This window comes from Suillus subaureus (genome assembly GCF_016647635.1).
Source record: "Suillus subaureus strain MN1 chromosome Unknown BJ212scaffold_28, whole genome shotgun sequence".
Classification (NCBI taxonomy): domain Eukaryota; kingdom Fungi; phylum Basidiomycota; class Agaricomycetes; order Boletales; family Suillaceae; genus Suillus; species Suillus subaureus.
The window spans coordinates 194,789-215,590 of NW_024538584.1; the positions used below are offsets into that span (position 1 = coordinate 194,789).

At 48.0% G+C, this 20,802-nt stretch overlaps 6 protein-coding genes and 2 non-coding genes across 8 annotated transcripts; 3 read left to right on the plus strand and 5 right to left on the minus strand.

Annotated features, from left to right (window-relative positions):
* Positions 1 to 446: 446 nt before the first annotated feature.
* Positions 447 to 2,406, plus strand: BJ212DRAFT_1483492 (permease for cytosine/purines, uracil, thiamine, allantoin-domain-containing protein; the record flags this gene model as incomplete). The annotated part of the gene is made up of 12 exons (XM_041340622.1): positions 447 to 469; positions 520 to 709; positions 771 to 924; positions 985 to 1,212; positions 1,253 to 1,263; positions 1,314 to 1,336; positions 1,392 to 1,455; positions 1,511 to 1,722; positions 1,772 to 1,847; positions 1,901 to 1,981; positions 2,038 to 2,166; positions 2,227 to 2,406. 12 exons carry the CDS (start codon positions 447 to 449, stop codon positions 2,404 to 2,406), a joined length of 1,371 nt encoding a protein of 456 aa, XP_041190179.1.
* Positions 2,375 to 3,750, minus strand: BJ212DRAFT_488164 (uncharacterized protein). The gene is made up of 6 exons (XM_041343321.1): positions 3,706 to 3,750; positions 3,331 to 3,641; positions 3,179 to 3,277; positions 3,015 to 3,124; positions 2,564 to 2,962; positions 2,375 to 2,514 (listed from the first exon to the last, which is right to left on the minus strand). Exons 2-5 carry the CDS (start codon positions 3,515 to 3,517, stop codon positions 2,576 to 2,578), a joined length of 783 nt encoding a protein of 260 aa, XP_041190180.1. The 5' UTR covers positions 3,518 to 3,641; positions 3,706 to 3,750; the 3' UTR covers positions 2,375 to 2,514; positions 2,564 to 2,575.
* Positions 3,751 to 4,250: 500 nt separating this feature from the next.
* On the minus strand, positions 4,251 to 5,780 carry BJ212DRAFT_1372907 (uncharacterized protein). The gene is made up of 5 exons (XM_041336343.1): positions 5,228 to 5,780; positions 5,080 to 5,178; positions 4,919 to 5,028; positions 4,789 to 4,865; positions 4,251 to 4,768 (listed from the first exon to the last, which is right to left on the minus strand). Exons 1-5 carry the CDS (start codon positions 5,412 to 5,414, stop codon positions 4,462 to 4,464), a joined length of 780 nt encoding a protein of 259 aa, XP_041190181.1. The 5' UTR covers positions 5,415 to 5,780; the 3' UTR covers positions 4,251 to 4,461.
* A 24-nt stretch (positions 5,781 to 5,804) lies between these two features.
* Positions 5,805 to 13,454, plus strand: BJ212DRAFT_488512 (cell morphogenesis N-terminal-domain-containing protein). The gene is made up of 9 exons (XM_041343322.1): positions 5,805 to 6,079; positions 6,133 to 6,944; positions 6,997 to 7,460; positions 7,511 to 7,634; positions 7,683 to 7,820; positions 7,871 to 8,071; positions 8,120 to 10,531; positions 10,581 to 10,732; positions 10,781 to 13,454. The coding sequence occupies exons 1-9, from the start codon at positions 6,043 to 6,045 to the stop codon at positions 13,410 to 13,412; spliced, it is 6,972 nt and encodes a 2,323-aa protein (XP_041190182.1). The 5' UTR covers positions 5,805 to 6,042; the 3' UTR covers positions 13,413 to 13,454.
* A 291-nt stretch (positions 13,455 to 13,745) lies between these two features.
* BJ212DRAFT_1448320 (histidine kinase-like ATPase) lies at positions 13,746 to 16,578 on the minus strand (the record flags this gene model as incomplete). Its single annotated transcript, XM_041338528.1, has 14 exons — positions 13,746 to 14,012; positions 14,062 to 14,223; positions 14,275 to 14,428; positions 14,478 to 14,592; positions 14,650 to 14,856; positions 14,906 to 15,029; positions 15,082 to 15,235; positions 15,283 to 15,376; positions 15,436 to 15,673; positions 15,723 to 15,857; positions 15,910 to 16,003; positions 16,058 to 16,230; positions 16,282 to 16,419; positions 16,480 to 16,578. The coding sequence occupies 14 exons, from the start codon at positions 16,576 to 16,578 to the stop codon at positions 13,746 to 13,748; spliced, it is 2,154 nt and encodes a 717-aa protein (XP_041190183.1).
* A 213-nt stretch (positions 16,579 to 16,791) lies between these two features.
* BJ212DRAFT_t94 lies at positions 16,792 to 16,874 on the minus strand. Its single transcript has one exon. It is a non-coding gene; the product is annotated as a tRNA-Glu (tRNA).
* Positions 16,821 to 18,291, plus strand: BJ212DRAFT_1465456 (uncharacterized protein; the record flags this gene model as incomplete). Its single annotated transcript, XM_041338964.1, has 2 exons — positions 16,821 to 17,183; positions 17,234 to 18,291. Exons 1-2 carry the CDS (start codon positions 17,174 to 17,176, stop codon positions 18,289 to 18,291), a joined length of 1,068 nt encoding a protein of 355 aa, XP_041190184.1. The 5' UTR covers positions 16,821 to 17,173.
* Positions 18,292 to 20,579: 2,288 nt separating this feature from the next.
* On the minus strand, positions 20,580 to 20,665 carry BJ212DRAFT_t93. Its single transcript has one exon. It is a non-coding gene; the product is annotated as a tRNA-Glu (tRNA).
* Between the last annotated feature and the right edge of the window lie 137 nt (positions 20,666 to 20,802).

Genomic DNA, 20,802 nt, shown 5'->3' on the forward strand with positions numbered 1-20,802 from the left:
CACAAATATCTCTGCACACATATATGCCAGTGTCCACAGTATATACCTGTTCAGAGATAGGTTGTCTTAGATACCATCGCCATTAGCTCTTATGACCTTTCATGGTTGAAGCTCTCAACATGGGAGCTTGAGCTCGAGAATACAGCGTTTGCGACAGACAATAGATGGAGTAATCATGATATGGACCCTACGCCTCTGCGCTTTCGAACATGGAGGTAAGCATCATCCCTTGCTGTGATTTCTCAACATGCCTGACCAGTCGTACTGATTAGTTCATGGAGTTATGTTCGTGACAGAGGTCGGTTGCAGGACAGTTCGAATTAACACCAATGTCTTTCAGGTATCATACTGGTTTTCCGATGCCAGTAATATCGCTGTCTGGGAGGCGAGTTCGAAAAAGATGCGCCAATCTGGTTGCGACTGACGTTAGACAGGTTGCGAGCTCGATGTTAGCTATTGGTCTTTCCTGGTGAGTTTTCACCTACTATCTCTTGAGCAGGATTGACACTCTGAACACAGGAGACAGGCCTTGCCTGCCATTGTTGTTGCGTACTGTATAACGGCTGTTCCGATACTCCTCACCGGGACAATCGGTACCCGCCTGAGGGTTCCATTCTCGGTCCTTAGCAGGTCGTCTTTTGGATTTTGGTTCAGCTACTTCCCTGTTATTACGCGGGGAATAATTGCCATGTCCTGGTTTGGAATTCAGGTAGGACATTTGAAATCCATGTATGGTGCTCTCTCTAGTTTCGCTAACAAAACATGAACAGACATACAACGGTTCTGAATGTATCTATCAGGTACATTACTTGTCCAGGAGGAACGTCATGTTTCAACAGCATAATCTTTCAGATGCTGAAGGCCATATGGCCGTCTATCGCCCATATCTCAAATCACATACCGGCCTCGTCAAACACTACCAGCGTCGGCAAGTGCTCATTGCTCAAGCGCACGTACTTTATTGATCATAATCAACGTGGCCAGGCATGATGTGTTACCTTCTTTACTGGCTCCTCCAATTTCCATTCATGCTGCTGTCTCCCCAGAAAATCCGTTATCTCTTCATGATCAAGGGTGTAATCGTCCCATTCGCCTGGCTTGCTATGGTCATCTGGGCGTTTATCAAGGTTCCTCCTTCAGTCGGACTGTTTTCTCAACATGCTGCAGTGCAAGGCTCTGACCTCTCCTGGGCTTGGCTGACTGCACTCAATAGTGCGCTGAGTCTTTATTGTGGCTACTGCGGTCAACATAGCGGATTTTACGGTTTGTGACCACATCCTATCCTTCACTACAATGTGTTGATCTTCAAACAGCGGTATGCCACACATGAGAGGGCGTTAGTTCGTTTCTGTTGGGGTACATGAACCATTTCTGACCGAATCAAACAATAGACAATATTCACAGGCTATCATTATCCCAGTGGCATTCACGCTTTGTTCGTTCGCTGGACTGGCCGTGACGAGTGCAGGGAATTGTCCTCTATGGTTCGGCCCTATGGGATCCCCTACAGCTGATTAACCAATGGGACAACCGAGCAGCAGCGTTCTTTGCCTCGTTCGCATTTCTGCTGACGACTATCGGGACTAATATCAGCGCTAATGCCCTTGTGGCTGCTAACGACCTCACAGTCTGCTTTCCGAAATACATCAATATACGACGCGGTCAAGTGATATGTGCATTCATCGGTGGATGGGCATTCTGTCCTTGGGAAGTTCTGGCAAAGTTTGTTGACTCGATATATTGTCCTTTTATTTTGTTCATTCATTTGCAGAGCATCTGGGTTTCTGTCGTTCCTGAGTGGATACACTATTTTCATCGGACCATTTATTGGAATTATGATTGTCGATGTAAGTAAACCAATCGTCATCGGCGCACACTGAACTGAATGAAGTTCTGTTAGTACTGGCTAATCCATCAGGGCAAAATTGACGTCCCAGCGATGTACCAAGTTAATGGTCGATACCGCTATACATATGGAGTGGTAAGTTCATCCCCACTGATCTCCAGATTGTGCACGTGGCTAAGGCTCGTTAACAGAACTGGCGTGCTTTGGCAACACTCGTGATTTGCATTGCACCAGCTATGCCTGGGCTCATTCACTCTATTAAGCCGTCCATCAACGTTGGAGGTATCCATAATTTATTTGCCATTGGGTGGATATTTGGAGTGCGTGCATTAATTACATTCACCCGCGCAACTCACTGTCATTTCCCCTTTTCTTGATAGTTCTGGTCAGCATTCGTCGTTTATTACGCCCTCTCGACGTTGTTTCCGGCTCGGGGCACATATGTAGAGAAGGCTGTCTTACCCGACGATGTGATACCGCCTTCGACCTCTTGTGATTCTACGGACGAGGATGTGGAGAAATTAGACAAGGCTCATGTGACTCCTGGAACTGTATCTTGAGCCGTCGGGGCATCATGACTTCCACGAATAGAAACAGATTTTTTCGGGCATCATCCCAGTGTATAGCTAAAGTACACAAGACGATCCAACTGTCCCAAAGGTATGCAACTGCATGTTGTTTCAGCACATAGAAATAAAGTAGAAACGGCATTCATACTATTGCTGCACACTAGGTTCGGATACTAAAGCTTCCGGTGACGGATAAGATGCGAGGAAGAGCAGTGGCTACCAATGTGCCGATTGCAAAACCAACCGCTAAAGTTGTGCCGGTTCTCAGGACGTCCGCATCCCCGGAAGACAAACGGTTCAACTTCGGTCTTGGACCTTCCTTGTCAAAAACGCTGAGATATGTTGCTTTGGAGTCAGGGGCTGTTAGCAGACCAGGAAGACCATCCACGCTTGAGAGGTTCTTCAGCTTCCAGTATGCTCTCATGCCCTTCGGATTAATCTCTGTGGAGGCAGTAGCGCGCTCGAATGACTCTTTCGTGTCAGCCCATCGGAGGAGTTGAGTGCGGTGTGTAACAAAGTCATAGATTGGAACAGCGTATCCACATGACTGGCGAATGATTAGACCCAACTTCAGAAACAGGCTAGATCAGAGATACTACCGTTTGACACTGATATACATCGATAACGATAGCTGCACGGGACCCCGGTTTACGAGTCTCAGGAGGAATCAGAGATTCGTACTCTTGCGTGCCAAATTCGTATACAGTCCCTACACTAGATGTTAGAATGTCATTGACGCATGGGAAGTAATCTTATCGTGTACCTATCCCATACAACCTCAAGATCCTAGGAGGTCCCTCGAAGGAGTGAAACAGAATCGTTATGCGACCGTTCTCTCTGATATGAGATATAGTTTCCACACCTTTAACCCAACAGTCGAATAAGATGAAAATAATTCAACAATGAGATACTCACCACTTCCACTCAGATCCTGATACCAAACTCGTTGAGAGTTCACCACATGGAAGGAATCCGCTGTGCCCTTGGGGGAGACATTGACGTGTCCACCAGGACCCAGAGGAGCTGAAGCCACCCAAAACATGTGCTGTTTCCTCACCCATTCGATGAGAGATTCAGGTATTTCATCATAGTACTTAGCCATGGGGATTATCTGATCAGCTTGGTGCCAATTGACCTAAATATGAGTACTATTGAATTGTGAGGTCATCATATCGGTGTTTGAGAGGACCCTAATTATAACCTCTTGAGCACGGTACTACTAGTATCTGGTCATGGGGCCATGGGCCATGGGGTGAGTCAATTTCAACCGTGCCGTCGAGTATTACATACATCAGACTATTCAGATAGAAGGAATTACTTGTTGCACTCCGAACGATCCGACGAGTCGATGACCGAAGGATCCGAGATACGGAGGACGGGACAACACTAGTAGTAGTAGAGCGGTCACCGAGCTCAGTAAGGACCGACCGATTTTTGACATCGGCTTGTGCTCATCAATATTTAAGTCGATGATATATATATTTTCCATTCCTACCCTATGTCCGCTATAAAGACAGCAGCAATCGCATAGTACTATTATCTCAGTTCTTTCTAGAAAATGAGATATGAGTCCCCGTAGTTATTTACGCATGCGATACAATATGCTCACAAGACGTGGTATTCTTGTTCTGACCTAGGAGGTACATGGGTGGTTCAATACAGAGTTCTTTCTGGAGACTGAGATTATTCTTGTTCTGACTAGCTCGTGTACTCTCTCGCTCGTTTATCATCACAGCATTACTGTCTTTCTTCTATAAGGTCAGACTAGGGGAGAATGGGAAGAGCTGATCAGTCGTTCACTAGAAATCGTTCCACCAAAACAAATGTGTACGCACGGGAGTCGAGACTGACGAAGGTTAATGTGATAAGCCACTTTTCACCTTATGTTCACCATCTCGTAATACACAACAATGTGTATAGCTAGACTGGATACGGTTCAATAATGTCAAGGTTACACGAAGCCAGTTGTGTCAACGCAACACACAAAGCAGAATGACGCCGAGTACATACATGGAAGGGAAAGAGCGCTGTGCATATGGGCACGCATTAAGCTCGAGTGGTGAACACATCAAGCTTTCCGGTAGCAGATAGGATGTAAAGAAGGGTAGTAGCGACCAAAGCACCAAGGGCAAAACTGATGGCTAAATTTACATCACTACTCCGGGCGCTCCCCTCTCTCGAAGACGAATATTGCAACTTCGGTCTTTGACCTTCCTTGTCAAAATTATTGACAGGCGTTACTTTAGAATCAGGTGCTGTGAGCAGACCAGGTAGGCCATCCATGCTTCTCGAGTTCTTTCGTGCCCAATATGCTTTGATACCCGTCTGATGGATCTCTGGGGAGATATGGCGTCTGAAGCGCGGTTGCGTGACTCTTCGATATCGGCCATTCGGAGGAGTTGGGTGCGATGTGTAACGAAGTCATAGATTGGAACAGCAAATCCACACGACTTAGCGGAACTGTTAAATTGAGAGAGATCGGAGTAGATAAAAGATAGGCTACCGTTTGACACTGATACACATCGATGACGATAGCTGCACGAGAACCCGACTTCCGAGTCTCAGGAGAAATAAGAGATTCGTACTCTTCTGTGCCATATTCGTATACAGTTCCTATACTCGGACGTTAGAATGTAATGCAAAGGACCCTCTGCTTGTAAGTACCTGTTCCGAACAATCTCAAAATCCTGGGAGGTCCCTCGAAGGCATTGAACAGGATCGTTACGCGACCATTCTCCCTGATATAGGAGATCGTTTCCACTCCTTATTCGCACAGTTAAGTAGCACGAAATTTGATTCATGTGATACTCACCGCTCCCAGTCAAATCCTGATACCAAACTCGGCGAGAGTTCACGACATGGAAACTATCCGCTATGCCCTTGGGAGAGAGATTTATATGGCCGTCAGGACTCAAGGGAGCCGAAGCCACCCAAAACATGTGCTGTTTTTTGATCCATTCGATGAGAGATTCAGGTATCTCGTTATAGAACTTGGTCATAGATAGAACTAACTTGGTGCCACAAGTTGCGGTAGTCACTAGAGGGAGTTAGAGGGTAGTAACTATTTGAACTTCGGTTTCTGGTACCCTGTTAAGTATCAGTCGGACTTTACTCGGTTCTTTCAAACAATTTCAAACCCTGAGTTAACAAAAGTCCGGACACCCTAGAGGCACAGCATCCATGATTCACAATATTAAGCTGAACCAAACATGTTAAGTAGAGTCTTTTCATTGCGAATGTCGTGCCATCCGGACTTTGTTAGCTCAGGGTTTGAAGTTCGAAGGAACCGGGTAGAGTCCGACTGATAACAGGGTACCATGAGCTCCTTGAACTTACCGTAGCGTAGTTTACAATTACTAGTAGTACAATTACATCAATCATAGTAAATGCTGATATATACGCGAAGTTCTCACGGTCAGTCCTTGTTCAACAGGCTCAGATCACTACTGGTTCGTCGACGGTCGTCAAACGCAGCGGGCAGGACCTCGGACAGAACGTATAAGCCTTTTAGTGCGTGGAGCCTCACCTACCATCGTAAAGCTACCCTGGCTGTTTCTACCTCACAATTTCCCCAGTGAAGATTTAAACCTTATTGCTGTCCTCGGGACCATACTTTTGCAGTGAATCATGAGCTCAGAGGGCGTGTTGCAGATTACAATACCAGGTTAGAAACCATGCATCTACTCCGCTGGAAGCTTTTAACCTTGAATTGTCCAGACTTTGATGATGGTGATTTTCAATCCACTCCCATACCCTTCGGCAGGTCTGGAGGATATGGCTTTGGTGCATTCGGAAATGCAGGATCAGGCCCAGATTCACCAACCATCATGACCCCCATTGCACTTCCAGAACGTAGCGACCGAAGCTACTTTCATAGTCGCGGCGATTCTGCAGCGTCAGAGGATTCTTTCAGTTCGCAACCTGTTCGTCAGACTGGCAAGAGCTCACATATGACTCAACCTTCCATAACTGCAAGCTCTCCGTTCTCCAAGAAGCCATCTTTTGCATCTATCAGGAACGCGTTCAAGAAGAACACCGATGTGCCACCATTACCTCCCCTAGACTACCAAGCATATCCCATTCTCAAGAACCCTTTTAACCGCTCGACTTCGTCCTTGCCTCATTCCACCTTGACATCTAATAAGACATTCAGTGCTGCAAGTCCGCCGCATCCTCGCCCTCCGACGCCTGGATCTAGCGAATCACGTCCTCGCGCTCCATCAAGGGCAAGAGGGCATTCCACTGCAAGATCTCATCATTCTCAATCCGGGTCTATATTTCACAACTCGGACACAGGGAGTGATCATGTTCCTGGCTTCTCTTACTCATCCTCTCCTCCTCCCGTTCCACGTGTGCCCGACACGTTTGGTGCTCAGATGTTCAGTAGTGATGGGCCCTCAATGGTGGAGGAAGATGAAAAAGTGTTATCGGGTCCTAAGATGCCATCCGACTATGCTCTGCATGCAGTTTTTATTCGGTTTGCCACTCTTGCTGAAGCAAAGATGAATGTGTTCCTTCGTGAAACACTGGTATTTGCTTTCTTTTCGAATTGGTCGGGCAATGTCATTTACGCGCCCTTAGGACCGCGAGCCTTTATTGTCGAACTTCATGGGTCCCTCGCTGGATCCCAAGTTCGATGACCTGATGGGCTCTTTGGGAAAGATAGCTCAGAAACATCCGAAACCCGTCATAGACTCGGTTATGCGCTGGAGACGCAGTCATAATGAAAACGTCAGCGCCGACATACTTAAACATCATGTTAGCCAATCGCCTTTATGGACACGTGGTGCGAGAGTTCAAGAACTGTCTACCTTGCTGAATGAACGAAAGTCGCTGGCGTCAATATATATCATGTGTCGTGCTCTGATTGCCGTTTTGTCCGTTTTGTCCAAAGACGCATTGGGTGATACGCTGGGATTTACCTTGGAGGAAACAACGTTCGAGCAGTTCAAGAGACCGGATTTGAAGCTCCTTGCACAGTCAGCTAATCATCGGCTTAATGCTGAACTGTATGCCACGCTGCTCGGACACTTAGCAAATGTTCGGTGAGCATGGTGTTGTTGCTGCATCAGCATACAAATTAATTCTCCGCCAGTTTTGTTAGTGTTACGGATCGGTTTCTTTGCGAGCTAGAGCCTGTGGCCAATGGTCAGGTGGCGAAAGACCTCGATACGAAGTACGAGCATCTAGTGAAGGGGCTCCGTCACGTTCAGCTGAGAGTGAGGATCATCTTGTTCTCTGCCTTTTTGTGTTCATGTGTCAGCTAGGTATGGCCTCCGGAGGCATTTGAGGAAGGGGCCGAGTTTCTAGAGTTATTAGCCAAGTCCTTTGCAAATGCGCATGGTCTTCGGTTCAAGATCGCTTTCGCCGATACGTTGACTCGTCTTTTGCACCCCATTGGAAAGGTATTTCCTATTCCCTTGCTGGTACTGATACACGCTAACATGACCTCAAGACGGCACAGGCCGAAGTCAATCATCCACAATGGGAAAAGGCAATCGAAAGGATCTATCCTCGGGCTAAGGAGATGATGAGTAAGCCGCGGTATTGGCATATCGCCTACCCATTGGCTGTCACCAGCCTTTGTGTTGCCCCTCATCAATACTTCCTCCGCAACTGGACGGCTTGTTTTGAGTATGGGCTGTCGAAGATGAAGGTTCGAATTCGACTAGTGAGACGCTTTTCTTGCTGACCTCTGATTCAGGAGAAGCTCCATCGGATTCCTGTCTTGAATGGAATCGTTCGATTGATCTGGACATACCTGTATCGATGCCAGGAGCCCTCAGCGACGAGCACTACCAAGTTGGACTCCCTCCTTAAATACATATTCCCTGCTGGACGGTCATCAATTTTCCATCACGAGGAGCATCTTGAGCCTTTCATCTGCATCGTGCATTTTGTCTTGTCGCGCTATTTCGACTATGGGTTGGGACTCTGCATGGATTTACTTCAGGAAGCCGTCGTGAATTCCTCATCCATAAGTAATCTCATGGGTATATTGGCTCCTGAACGCGTTGCTGTATCGGCCCAGGCTATCCTCTTAACTTTAAACGCCTTCGAACGCGAGGAGTCGTCTCCTACATGGCCGTCTAGTGTCGATTTCACTGCTGTACCATCTTGGGATGATTATCCTTCATCTTCCGACGCTCTTCCGGCTGCAGTGGTATCCAGACATGGAGTTCAAGAGCTGCTTGACAGATATGGAGCTGTAATTACGGCGATCGCACGGTCAGCGAGCCAGTCTGTGGGTCAAATGTCTATCTTTGATGAACAGTGGTCGCTGTCGCGGTTTAATTCTGTCCATGAAGAGTCCCACAACATCGTCATTTGCCGCCGTCCTGAAGGGTCCTTTGCGTACCCCAATCATCTCGTGTCGCAGATATCTATGCTACAGACATGTTTGCAATCGTGGCCGCGCTGCTTGCACGCCTCCTTACCACTCACGGACGCTATCAATATACTCATCCGCGGTATTATACATGTTGAGCCTCGGATCGGAGAAGCGGCGGGAGCGGCGCTGAGGCGCTTTATGGCTGACGGGCGGTATGCGCCTGCAGTTTTGCGCCACTTTACGACCTTCCTATTTGATCCTGCCTATGTTGGAAGGGAGGGAACCGGTGCACGGCTTGTCCTCGAGAGTACCCGACTTCTGAATTTCTGGATCAGCCTGGTGGAAGGTTGGGTCAAAGGTATCCTGCAGAAACCCAAAGCAGACATCATAGCTAGTGAAAGGGAGGCCGTTGCCCTTCAAGGAGACGGAATCACTGCAGGAGCATTGTTTCTGTTATCGCACGAAGCTTCTACTGTCCGTTGTGCAGGGGTTAAGCTCATCCGCATACTTGCACCATTCGTTGCTCATATAGATGTGGTCGAGAGTGCCCATGCGGGTGCCTCCATCCTTCTAAACGGGCTCCTCGAGTGTGATGCTCGTGAGAATCCTCATTTTCAGGGCTTTGACGACTTATTAGATAGCTCGGAGCTAGACCGGCTGCAACAGTGGAGGCGGGCTGGGCGAAAGGACGTGCTGCTAAGGATCGCCGATAGCAACTATGACAAGGACAAGAAAATATGGCGTTGTGTTTTCCCGAGCTTTATCCAAGCCTCGTTCCAGCAACCGCTGAAGGTTGCGGTGGACTGCCGTGCCATGATCGAGGCTGCAGCATCTCGCTACCATCCTTCAATGTTGCACCTTGCCGGACTCTCGACTCTCAGCGGACGATTACCGTCCGGCGTCTCTAGGGTGCCAGGCTCCGCCGATAAAGAGGGGTACAAGCAGGTCAAAGACAACATGAACTTGATCGATCAATGGTATCTGTGGATCAAGATCCTGTGTGCTACGGCTGCTATATCTGATAGCCGTGGTGGTACTCCCGCCCAAGCCGGTCGAGAACATTCGCGAGCTCCTTCGGACGCTACCTCAGAGCGCGAGCGGATGTCAACCACACGCTGCCTCTTCAGGTACCTGACACCATTCTTAGATGTGGAATATGCCCCATTTCGTGATGCTGCTGTAGTCAGCATCAGTTCTTTTCCTTCTAGTGGGTTCTCGCAGCTTTTGGAAGATCTGAATCACTTTACTTTCCTTCAATTCCATGATGACGTCCGGTCGAAATCTGGATCTCCTGGGTCGAGTGGGCGTTCACGACGTCAAGCTCGTCTGCACTCGGCTGTTGCTCGTATCTACTTCCTCACTGCTCCTCAGCTGCAGCACCAGAGATCTTCTGCAAAGCAAGACGCCATTTCATATGCGCTTAAATTCATTCGAAACATGCAAACCTTCCTCATTACTACAGAGAATCGTGACAACTACGCACTCCAGCGCCTTCGCCGCTATTTCTGTGGTTTGATCGAACGGTTCTTCGATAGTTTGGCGAACCTCGCTGACTCGGAACGATTCGTTTCACCCTACATGTATGCGACTCTTTACAGGCTTTGTGAAGAATGGTGCCAGTATGGTGTTCAGTCCGAATCATCGAAGCAGCGATACATCCTCATGCAAAGGGCTGCGGCTGCGGCTGTGAATGACCCACATGCCGAATCAGACTCTGCTGAACGGTTTCAACACGAAACTAAATTGCTCTCTAATGCAGCTGTGGGTGCCCTCGCTGCCCTTTGCGTAAGCAAAGCACTTCATGTGTTATTCTTCACAGCTGACATGGTAGCAGCAAAGGGCATATTATCCTTTTGAAACCATTGATTCCTCATCACCTTCAGATCGCCCTCAGGAGCATCCGAAACCTCTGGAAGCTGCACAAATCCTGGACCGCCTTCATCATGTCTTTCAATCTTCTTACCCTCAAGTCGTCATATGTGGAAGGTGCTTATTAACCCTTTCCATATGTACTACCTACTCATTCCTTTGTAGAAAAGCCCTTCGTTCCCTTATCTCCTCCAGAAAAGTGGATAAAATGTTACTCGGCGAGGTCCTTCGACGCTCTTTCATCGATTCGAATGACTCATCGTCGAGTAGCTCTGCCTTCTTCGAGGTTCTGTCCGAGGTCGTGTGCAACGTGGATGTCAGCTCATACACTTTCGCCCAAATCATATGCTTGGGCTTGACCAACCTCTGTCACGCTGATTCTGGAATTAGACGAAAGTCTCTTATGCTCCTCGAAGTCATGCATGAGCATTCCTCTGGCGTCCTGTCTTTTGGCGAATTTGAGGCTATGGCTGCCAATCCCTCAAGCAGCGTATATTTGCATGTACATCGACTAGTCACTGAACGTCTCTCCGGCGAACACCCCAATCACGCTAACGATGTGGTTACGGAGATGACTACCTTGCTGATGCGCATGCGTCGTAGTGGAAACGAGAGAGTCGTCCTTCTACTGCTGCAGAGCCTCGAGGCTTGGGTCCCAAATATACAGCTCACACTTGACCCCGACAATGAAGCACGTTTACACCCATCTCCAGCCAGCAGCCGCATCCTGTATCATCTCCTCACCCTCACAAAACGATACAGTGAGAGTCATTTCGAGCAAGTTGCCGCGATATGGATGCGATTCACAGACCACCCCAACGAAACCTACGGAGCGGCTACCATAACCTTCCTCATCAATCAAGCTCTCAAGGTAGCTACCTCCGCATTCATTGATTGCGCCTCCACCATCGTAGCATGTCTTTCGCGCTCTGCTGCTGCGCTGCAAGTTTACGAGCTTCTCTGCTACTACTGCGAGCCGGAACGTATGGTCCCTTCCCTTGATCACCAACTGAAGGAGCCTCCCGGCGCAGAAGACTTTGAACTGTGGTCTGATCTGAATGCTCAGTTTGCGGAAGAGCAGCCAAAGATACTACTGGGACCGGCGCAGTATGCACTGATCTTACTGGGGTCTGCTGCAGTGGAAGGACAGTGGACGCATGTCACTTCCATACCAGTCATTCTGCAGGCAATCTTTCCCAATCTTGACCACCGTGTCTCTCTTATGAGGATCAGGGCGCGTGGGATGCTCTTCCAGCTCTTGCGTATTTGTGTTCCAGGTCTCGCACAGTCCAATTGCTCTGCATTAGTGGCGCAGATCAGCGCCTGGGAGGATCAAGGAGATTCTATATTTTGGAAGGACGATGATGACAGCGACATCGTGGAAACTCGAATGAGTGCGCTCTTCTCTCAGGTGCTTCCTATGCTCCAGCCTCTTGTTCCAGCCTTGGAACAGACTGTAGGCAAACTGGCACTAGCCTACGTGGAGCTTTGCAACATGCGAAGCCTCGCGTTTCGTTCTTTACAAGTGCTCCGCGTGTTGAAACTGCCTCTGAGTCATGCCGCGCTGGATCAGTTGCTGAGTCGGTTATCTGTTTCCATAGCGGATGTAGATCCAGAAAGACAGGCCTTTTCGGCGGAAGTTATCCGTACCATCACCCATATGGTTACGCTGGACGAACTCGATGATACGCTACTTCCTCGTCTTTTTTGGACAACGCATGCAGTGATGTCAACCAGTGCAGAAACTGAATATACGCAAGCCATCAAACTGTTGTCTGCATTCCTTGATCGGATTGACTTGGATGATCCCCATATCGCTGGCCTCATCGTTGCCCAGCGCCCTAGAGATTGGAACGGGTCCATTGGATTGCAACAAGCTCTTTGGAGCGGGCTTCGTTCCGCCACGACTCTAGATGACACGTTCACAGTTCTTGGGAGACTGGCCAAGCTGAAGTGCGCCAAATTGCTCGACTCTTCCCAAAACTGGCTTCGAGACCTCTTTACTCTGTCCCTACCATGGTGCATGCACGCCATGTGCACTGACCAGCATGATGGGGCTCTAAACGATTTCTGTTCTTCAATTGCGGACTTAGCTGATGAAGATGGTCTGGAAAGTATCAATCGGATTATGGTTTCCTTTGTCAAGCGTCGGTTCAGGACCAAAGATGATTTTCTTCGTCAGTCCATTAGCAGTTTACGTGACCACTACCCTCCCGATGACTGGACCGATATCGCAACTCTGTTGTTGAGTTTGGTGCTCAACAAGGAGAGATGGCTCCAGGTGTACTCAATGCACGTCCTTAAAGTGCTGTTCCAACAACGTGCTTTGCAGTCGTTGGGCACAGAGCATCTCATGCCTTTATTGCGATTGGTGGAAGGAGAGTTGGCGACGCAAGCTCTTGATGTATTGGAGGAGCCAACGAAGATCACTGGAGGACTCACAGCCAAACAGGTCCTTCGCATGAGCATGCACGTCTCAACACTTACCGGTGCAGGTGCAAGTGAGGGTGAGACAGAGATTTTTGGTGTTCCAGAAGACTCTGGCTGGTGCATTGCACGTATATCACATCAACAAACCCAATGTCGTGCCAACGTCCTTGCAGTTGCACTTATGTTCACGACATCATCGCGCATATCTACGGTGCACTTCCAGCCAGAGGTCCAAGAGCCCCTGTTCGCGGATGAGCTTGATGAAGACTTGGGAGTCCTGGTTCAAGACCTGCACGAGCTAAGCGAGTTCTTCCAGAAGACGAAACCTCAGGACGCAACTTCTACCAAGTCAGCAGCTGGAAGATAGAGTTGCATCCATTCTGGCTAGATCTACAGACGACTCCAACGACATGCCTCAGACTCCATTCGGAGATGTATTCAAGTCGGTGGATCACGCGACCTTTCGGACGACTCCAGTGACGAGTCTGATCCTGAGTCTGAGGTTGACGCATTCAAGTACGACTCTCCAACCTTTTACCGTACCGCTCCAAATGGCAAGAGCTTGTATTAACTTATCTTCACCACGCTTTCGTTGTTCTCGATGCATTATAGAATCATTGTAGTCTACTGTACATTAATATGGCAACTCTAGAGTTATGTACCAGCACTCACGGATAGAAATTGCAGCATGATATGAGGTCTAACAGCGTTCGAAGACCCGGTAAAGATCTGGTAAGCTCGCCACCTGCACGACGTCATTGTCCAACAGGGACTTGGGAGCTGCCAGGTACTTGCGCATCGCATAAAATAGGATATTTTGTATGCGCCATGCTTCAGACTTTTGCTTTTCTTGTTTATCTTCGTCAGAGGCGGGTGCTGAGACGACAGACAGCGGGGCTGGAGAGTAAAAGTACGCTAGCTCGCGCATGAAAGAACCAAAGCACTCTTGCTCAGACTCCCAGATGACCTAAGGCAACTTGGTGTCTGTGGAATGACAATATGGCGTTGGGACGTACCTGAGGCCCGAGACGCATGAGGAACATGGGTAGCTTGTCAAGATTAGGGGTGTACTCGCGAAGAAGGTGTGGAAGTGTCTTAACATCGCCAGTCTCTGAAATGTCCAAGGAGAAATACTCGAGCAGCATCTCTCGGCGATCCATCAAGGTCTTGACTATTCGCTGTGAAAGGACGTTGAGTGAATCTGCCAAAGTACTGAAATTTAATCATACATCGACAATCTCGTCCTCGCTCATGCCACTGCGTGCTGTATCTTCCACGTCGACCGCAAACTTGACAAGCATCCGAAGAGATGGTGGGGGATCAAGTTTGAGTCGGCTATAGTCTCCAAATTGCAACAACGCAAGCTGATAAAACATTTCCTCCCTGCAATAACCGTATCAACACAAGCCTCCGAAGAAGCCCAGTAACGCACGCTAGTGCGGCGTGATTGACCATGTAAAGATTCTTGTTGTGTTGAATCAACGTAAGACACCTGGACATGTCAATCACGCCGACAAAGGTATGTTTCTTGATGATTTCGGTCAGGTCTACGTTATATGCGTGTAAGAGCGTTTTCGTTGCGAAAAAAAAACTGCATAGCTCACCATGGTGAGTGCGTTTGGTAGCAAGACGCCTGAGTTCTATTATAGATGCGAATTGGCATGTCGATTCTTTGATGTCCCGTAACCGGATGGCTGTTACGGGCTCGTCGGAGTCGGTTCTCAATGGGTCAGTGACCGGAATCATCGAGTCTAGTGTGCGATCCTGTTGGGAGGTCCGGACTTTGTGCTGGGAAAGCACCTTCTTCGCTACTAAACAAGATTCAAATGATAATTGCCTGAGATTTGCGCAAACACTTACCTTGATTTCCTGATGCCCGGCGATCATCCTCTGGTCCCTCGCCATCTTCCACTTCATCGACATTACTCGCTTTTTCCTTGCCTTTCCGTGATCCTGATTGTGCGATGCCTCCAGTGAGCAGCGTCTGTCAATGAAAGTGTTTAGAGTGCGGGTGGAGCATATATCTTTCGATGTACCTGATACTCGAATACCCGCGACTGACTTTGACCTGCGAGCTTCTGCTGAATGGCATCCGATATTCGCTCGATGATAGTTTCTTCATTCAAAAAGTGGACTTCGCGCTTGGTCGGATGCACGTTGACATCTACAGACCTCGGGTCGAGGTTGATGCTATGCGAATTATTATTTTATATTCCATTGATAGGATTCGGTCTTACCTCAAATACACGAAAGGAGAAGAACCTTTGGGCAGTATACCGCTATATATACTCTCAATAGACCGTTTTATACGATGCGACTCCACTAGACGGTCTGCGTAAAATATGCGTCAGATTTTGCAAGATAGCAATATGGGAAGAGCAGAAACTGACGATTTATGAATAACAAGAGCGCAGTCTTCTTGCCTTGGTAGTTTGCATTGGTGCAATATGCTTCTGCCGACCATGCTTCCGGATCTTCTGAACTATCCATGTCCGTGCTATCATCTGAAACAGAAGACGCCGTGACATGCAGGAGCTCTTTGGCTATGGAATGGCCGTAAAGTTGACGAATGGCCTGAGACGTGTCTGAACAGGACGGGGTCGAGAGTTCAGGACTCAGGGAACCGGCCTGCACGATGCATTATAGCGCATCGTCGACGATATTCCAAGCAACATACTTTTTTACACCCGAATGACACCTTGGAATTGTGCACAGCATATTTGGTCATTACATCAAGGATTCGCGCATATTCTTCAGAGGAGCTTCGAAGAGCAGATATTCGAGTAGGTGTATTATAAAACATGTCTTCAATCTGTGGTGAACTGAGTGATGAGAGAGAACTATTTGACTTCTTAGGGACATACTATGATTGTGGTTCCGTTGTTTCCAGCACAAGGTTTCGGGTCTGGTGTGTGTCCCGCTTTCGATGGGACGAGACCGCCATCAAGGTAAGCAGCCCTGTAGGATTCTCGTCAGGTGTTTCGTTCCGTGCACAATGTATTATATACATGCTTCCAAGCACAATTATTTGACTTGGTCTTCGTGATCACTGTCAGGTGCGCAACATGGGATATAGATGCCAGAGCCTCCCCTCGAAACCCATAAGTAGTTAGCTTGGAGAGGTCGGCAAAAGTAGTCAGTTTGGAGGTAGTAAAGCGCTCAGCGAGCAAGGGTAAGTCTTCTTTCTTTAAATAAGCTCAATGGAGTGCCTTGATGTGAATGTGAAGAAGACATACACGAATGCCACAACCGTTGTCCTGAATCTGAAGCAGCTTCATACCACCATCCTTGACGTTAACTTGAATTGAAGTAGACCCGGCATCGAGGCTATTTTCCAGCAGCTCTTTCAGCGCAGAAGCGGGTCTGTGTATGATCTAGAGATGAATTACATCAGTACTTGTTCGCGTCTGTATCTTGATTAACCCAGTGCATACTTCGCCTGCTGCAATTCGGTTAATAAGAGATTCATGAAGCCTCCTTATTGGTTGAGGGCCAGGCGATTCCGGAGAAGGGGAGCGACGACCGCTTGCCATGCTCAAAGTCGACAATGGTGAGCTCGAGTTACTAGCCAAGCAGCGCGCGTTCACGCGTAAACTTGTCGTCCCATCACGTGATTATTACGTCGCTTCCCAATTGTAACAGCTTCAACGGTCGAGACGTCGGCTGGTCGACCACTTCTTGGCAAGTCGCCATAATGAAGCTGCCATGATCAATTTTTCTAGTCAAAAAAATCAATCGTCTTTCGTTTCGGATACGGGGAATCGAACCCCGAGCTACCGCGAAGCTTTTGTATGAGAGGCGGTAATGTTAACCATTACACCATATCCGATACTGCTAGCTTGTCATCAAGTCTCAGTTGATGCTCGTAACTTCAGGCTTGATCAAATCCTCATCAACTTGCTTCAGTGCAAAATATTCTGATTCGAACATTTTGACGAGTAGCTATGTGTGGCAGGAATTAAGATTGCATATCCGGGTCTGACTTTACAAGTCGCAGATAAGTAAGTGTCAGCCCGATACTCGCTTATGTTATGCGACGTTTGTTTCCGTACATCATGGAAGCATAACCTGTGAGCGCGCTAAAGCTTACTGCCTTCTTCCCGTCCATCCTGCTCAACACCTCTCACAATGGATTTCGGTAAGTTTCCCGCGCACTACACCATGACTCGCACCAACCTCGCCTCTAAGCACATCCCTTATCTTCTAGCAGCTCTTGGAACCGTCTATGCAATGTCGTAGAATATAGCGGCATTTTCGATTCCGAATATCGCCAGCCCCACTCACGGTGCATGGAAAACACATGTGTTGCCCTTCGGAAGAGCATAATCGAAGTCCTTGGCCAACGTGATTGGACGACCATCTGGCTCAACGGTCTTGCCGGTGTTGGAAAGACATCTATCGCATTCACCATAGCTGAGGAGATGAAAGCAGCAAAGAGACTTGCTGCCACTTTCTTCTTCTCGCATAAACGTGCACAAAGAGCTGCCGCCATTATTCCTACCATCGCATACCAGCTTGCAATAGCTTTTCCGCGCATTCGAGAAGATATCGTGAAAGCGATCGAGAGCGACGACAGCCTCCTATCACCTGGAAAATCTCATGCAGATCAGATGAGGGCGCTCGTTATCACGCCACTGCAGACATTGAGATTTCGTGAAGAGCCCTATGTCATCATTATTGATGCTCTTGACGAATGTTTTTCATGGGAAGAGGCGGCAAGACTGGTCGCGCTGTTGACAGACACCCTCGCGGGCCCAGCCTTACCATTCATCCACGTGATATTCACAAGCCGCCCTGAGGATCGTATCCGCGCTGCCATACCCTCCAATGTCCACGACATTCTCCTTACCACTCGTGATGAAGATACCATACAGGATGTCCGTTTATTTTTGCGAGTGTCACTGGATAAAACACGAACAATTCGACCTATTGTTTTCGGTCAGCCACCCATCCCCTGGCCGTCGGAGGATGAATTCGAGACGTTGGTCTTTAAGGCGGGCGGTCTGTTTGTATATGCTGCCATGGCCATGAATTTCATATCCGCCGCTGGTCATCATCCGCAGGAGAGACTAGAACTCTTACTACGCGAGAAGTCGACTGTCGGTGCCGACATCGATCAGCTTTATCGGCAGATCATTGCAACTTCGGAGGATCCACTTGCGCACTGCCAGATGTTGGCAGTCTATTATCCATCTTTTCGTGCCGTTACCACTTGCGGAACTCCAAGAACTTTTTTACGTAGATAAAAGGAGCTTGGCTATGATGCTTGAAGCATTTTCACCCGTAATCTTGAATGATGGGGTTGGGCGTATTGAGATTTACCACGCTTCGCTCCGGGACTTTATGAGTGACCCTCTACGCTCGAAGCAATATCACATAGATGGTCCACGCGCTCATGAGCACCTTGCATGCTGCTGCCTTGATTTTATTACACGCCAGGACTCCATTCAGACTCGTGCCATTCTAGCGTCGCCATCGTCTTATCCATATCCATATACAACGTGGTTTTTCCATCTTTATCAGGCCTATCCTAGCAACAAACTTCGAAACCTGCTGGCCCTGTTTGCAAACAAAACATTACGACATTGGGTACAGACCTCAAGCACCGATGAGTACTACTTCTACAACACCGCTGACTTCCTTCCACGCACTATCCGAAACGCAAGAAGGCCTTGTTTATCCTTTGTGATTATTTTCAACATGTTGAATTATCAGGGACGTGTACTAACTGTGAATTGCTCAGAAATGGATCAGGGGTCCGTCGGACATTGTAGTTGCATGGCGTCTTCATAAAGGTTGTAAAAAGTTTGGAAAGCTAAAAATGGCAAGAAAATTGCAAGTAACCGATACCTTACAGAGCTCAACTAGCTAGAATTTCAGCTATTTGGATTAATTCTCGCTGCTCGGACTACTACTGATAGCTAGTCTAAATAAACTGAACTCTCTGGTCCTCAAAAACAAGAAGCATACGACATGCTAGCGGCGAGGCCAATACCACGCTCGTGTCAAAGCACGTCTGTGGAAACACTCCCCAACCACAAGCACTAAGACCACGACGACAACTTCAAGTTTTAAACAGAACCATCATCTTCATCTGATACCGATGCTGACGTAGTTCAAGAGGCACGATCATGCTTTCAGTGCACACCCTTCCATGATATGCATGAGTTTGTCTTCTGGAATCTGAAATTCTGGCCTTGAAATCATCGTGCCCAGCTGCTTGTTCGCAAAATGCCATGCATAAAAACCATGCAACGGCTTTAATACGAGCTAGAAGGCTGAATTTGGAATTATTTTGCATGCGTCCTTCAACATCGAGCTAATGATCAAGATTAAGCTTGAACGTCTCAGGGTCTGGGAAACATCTAGATCCTGAAAACGACTATCAAAGATTGAATTGGGAGGGCACTCACCAACCAAGTGGCTACCGCTGTCCCAGCTGAGTACAGTGATCTTGTATGCGCAGTCAGATCACCTGGCTTCGATAAGCCGACGAAGGGTTACTCGCCCAAATAACACCTTGTCGTGCATCGTGCGATGCGCATGTTGTTCCCGCAGGTAAGCATAAAATATAAAATATAATGTAGGATTTGGGACAACGGAACGTAACCACACGTGCACACGTATCAACAGCCTCTATGTCGGAATCTCCAAAACGAAGGGATGAAAGCGGGGAAGTGACTGCTTGTCAGTAAAGGTGGGCGGTAGCCTGAGGTATGCCCCGTAGTCACAGAACAAATGAGTATGATGAATTTTACGGTAAGAGAACCTGACTGCTTCATCTCGTTAGCACATACGATGACAGTGCTGTTATTACCAAGACAGGTTTTCCGTCTGGTGCTTATCCCGTTCGAGACGAGACGAGGACGTCGGCATATTCATAAGCAGCCTGTGGGATTCCCGTCAGGTCGTTTCGTGTATATCATGATATACATACTTCCGAACACAGACGACCTAGCCTTACCTCGGAACCCATCAGTACCCAGTCAACTTGAAGGCAGCCGCAGCAAACTGCCCGGCTAAGGATCGGTTGTCTTGTTTTGAATGTGTAAGGCCTTGATCAAGACATACGAATGCCATACTGCCTATTCACCTGAATCAACTTCAAATTACCCTCCTTGGCTAAGCCTGCGTGGTCCCGGAGTCGAGGACGCTATCGGGCAACTAGATCATGGCAGCCTGGCAGGAACGGGTCCAAGTATACCGACCTAGAAGTAAACCTCTTCAATATTTGCATCTGAGTATAGTACCTCGAGCGTATAACCCAGTGCAAACCTCGCATGCTGCGGTACGTTCGGTTAACAACACTGATGATGTTTTTTCTAGTCTCTTGAGCTGTCCCAACAAGAAAGCAAAAAAAAAAACTCCCCAAGTCCCTGTCACGACTCGCGGGCTATTAGATAGCTCGAGAATCAGAAGAAAAGTGACGATCACTTGCGGGTGTAGCTAGGCTACTCGATCAAGAGTAAGTGTTTCGAGTTACAACTCGGACAAAGAGCGTGGAGCGTCACCAGCCAAAATAACAAAAGGTAAATTCGGATACGGGGAATCGAACCCCGAGCTACCGCGATGCTGCATCATTATGAGAGGCGGTAATGTTAACCATTACACCATATCCGATATATCTATAGTGTCATGGAAGTCCATCAGGATCAGGATTAAGCCATCTGCTATCGCATTCATGGCAAAGATGAGTGCTTGGTAGCTGATACATAGCACACTGAGAGACAATATCGCACCGTAGGCCTTTGCAATAT

Bases quoted from the DNA above. Each gene is read 5' to 3' on its own strand.
- BJ212DRAFT_1372907 (XM_041336343.1), bottom strand. From the start codon at position 5,414: ATGACCAAGTTCTATAACGAGATACCTGAATCTCTCATCGAATGGATC. The intron at 5,029-5,079 runs GTACTTACAAGC...GTCCGAGTATAG, and splicing joins TTTGAGATTGTTCGGAACAG to GAACTGTATACGAATATGGC. The intron at 4,866-4,918 runs GTAGCCTATCTT...AGTTCCGCTAAG, and splicing joins ATGTGTATCAGTGTCAAACG to TCGTGTGGATTTGCTGTTCC.
- BJ212DRAFT_488164 (XM_041343321.1), bottom strand. From the start codon at position 3,517: ATGGCTAAGTACTATGATGAAATACCTGAATCTCTCATCGAATGGGTG. The intron at 3,278-3,330 runs GTGAGTATCTCA...GTTGGGTTAAAG, and splicing joins TCAGGATCTGAGTGGAAGTG to GTGTGGAAACTATATCTCAT. The intron at 3,125-3,178 runs GTACACGATAAG...CATCTAGTGTAG, and splicing joins CTTGAGGTTGTATGGGATAG to GGACTGTATACGAATTTGGC.
- BJ212DRAFT_488512 (XM_041343322.1), top strand. From the start codon at position 6,043: ATGAGCTCAGAGGGCGTGTTGCAGATTACAATACCAG. The intron at 6,080-6,132 runs GTTAGAAACCAT...TGAATTGTCCAG, and splicing joins GTTGCAGATTACAATACCAG to ACTTTGATGATGGTGATTTT. The intron at 6,945-6,996 runs GTATTTGCTTTC...ACGCGCCCTTAG, and splicing joins TGTTCCTTCGTGAAACACTG to GACCGCGAGCCTTTATTGTC.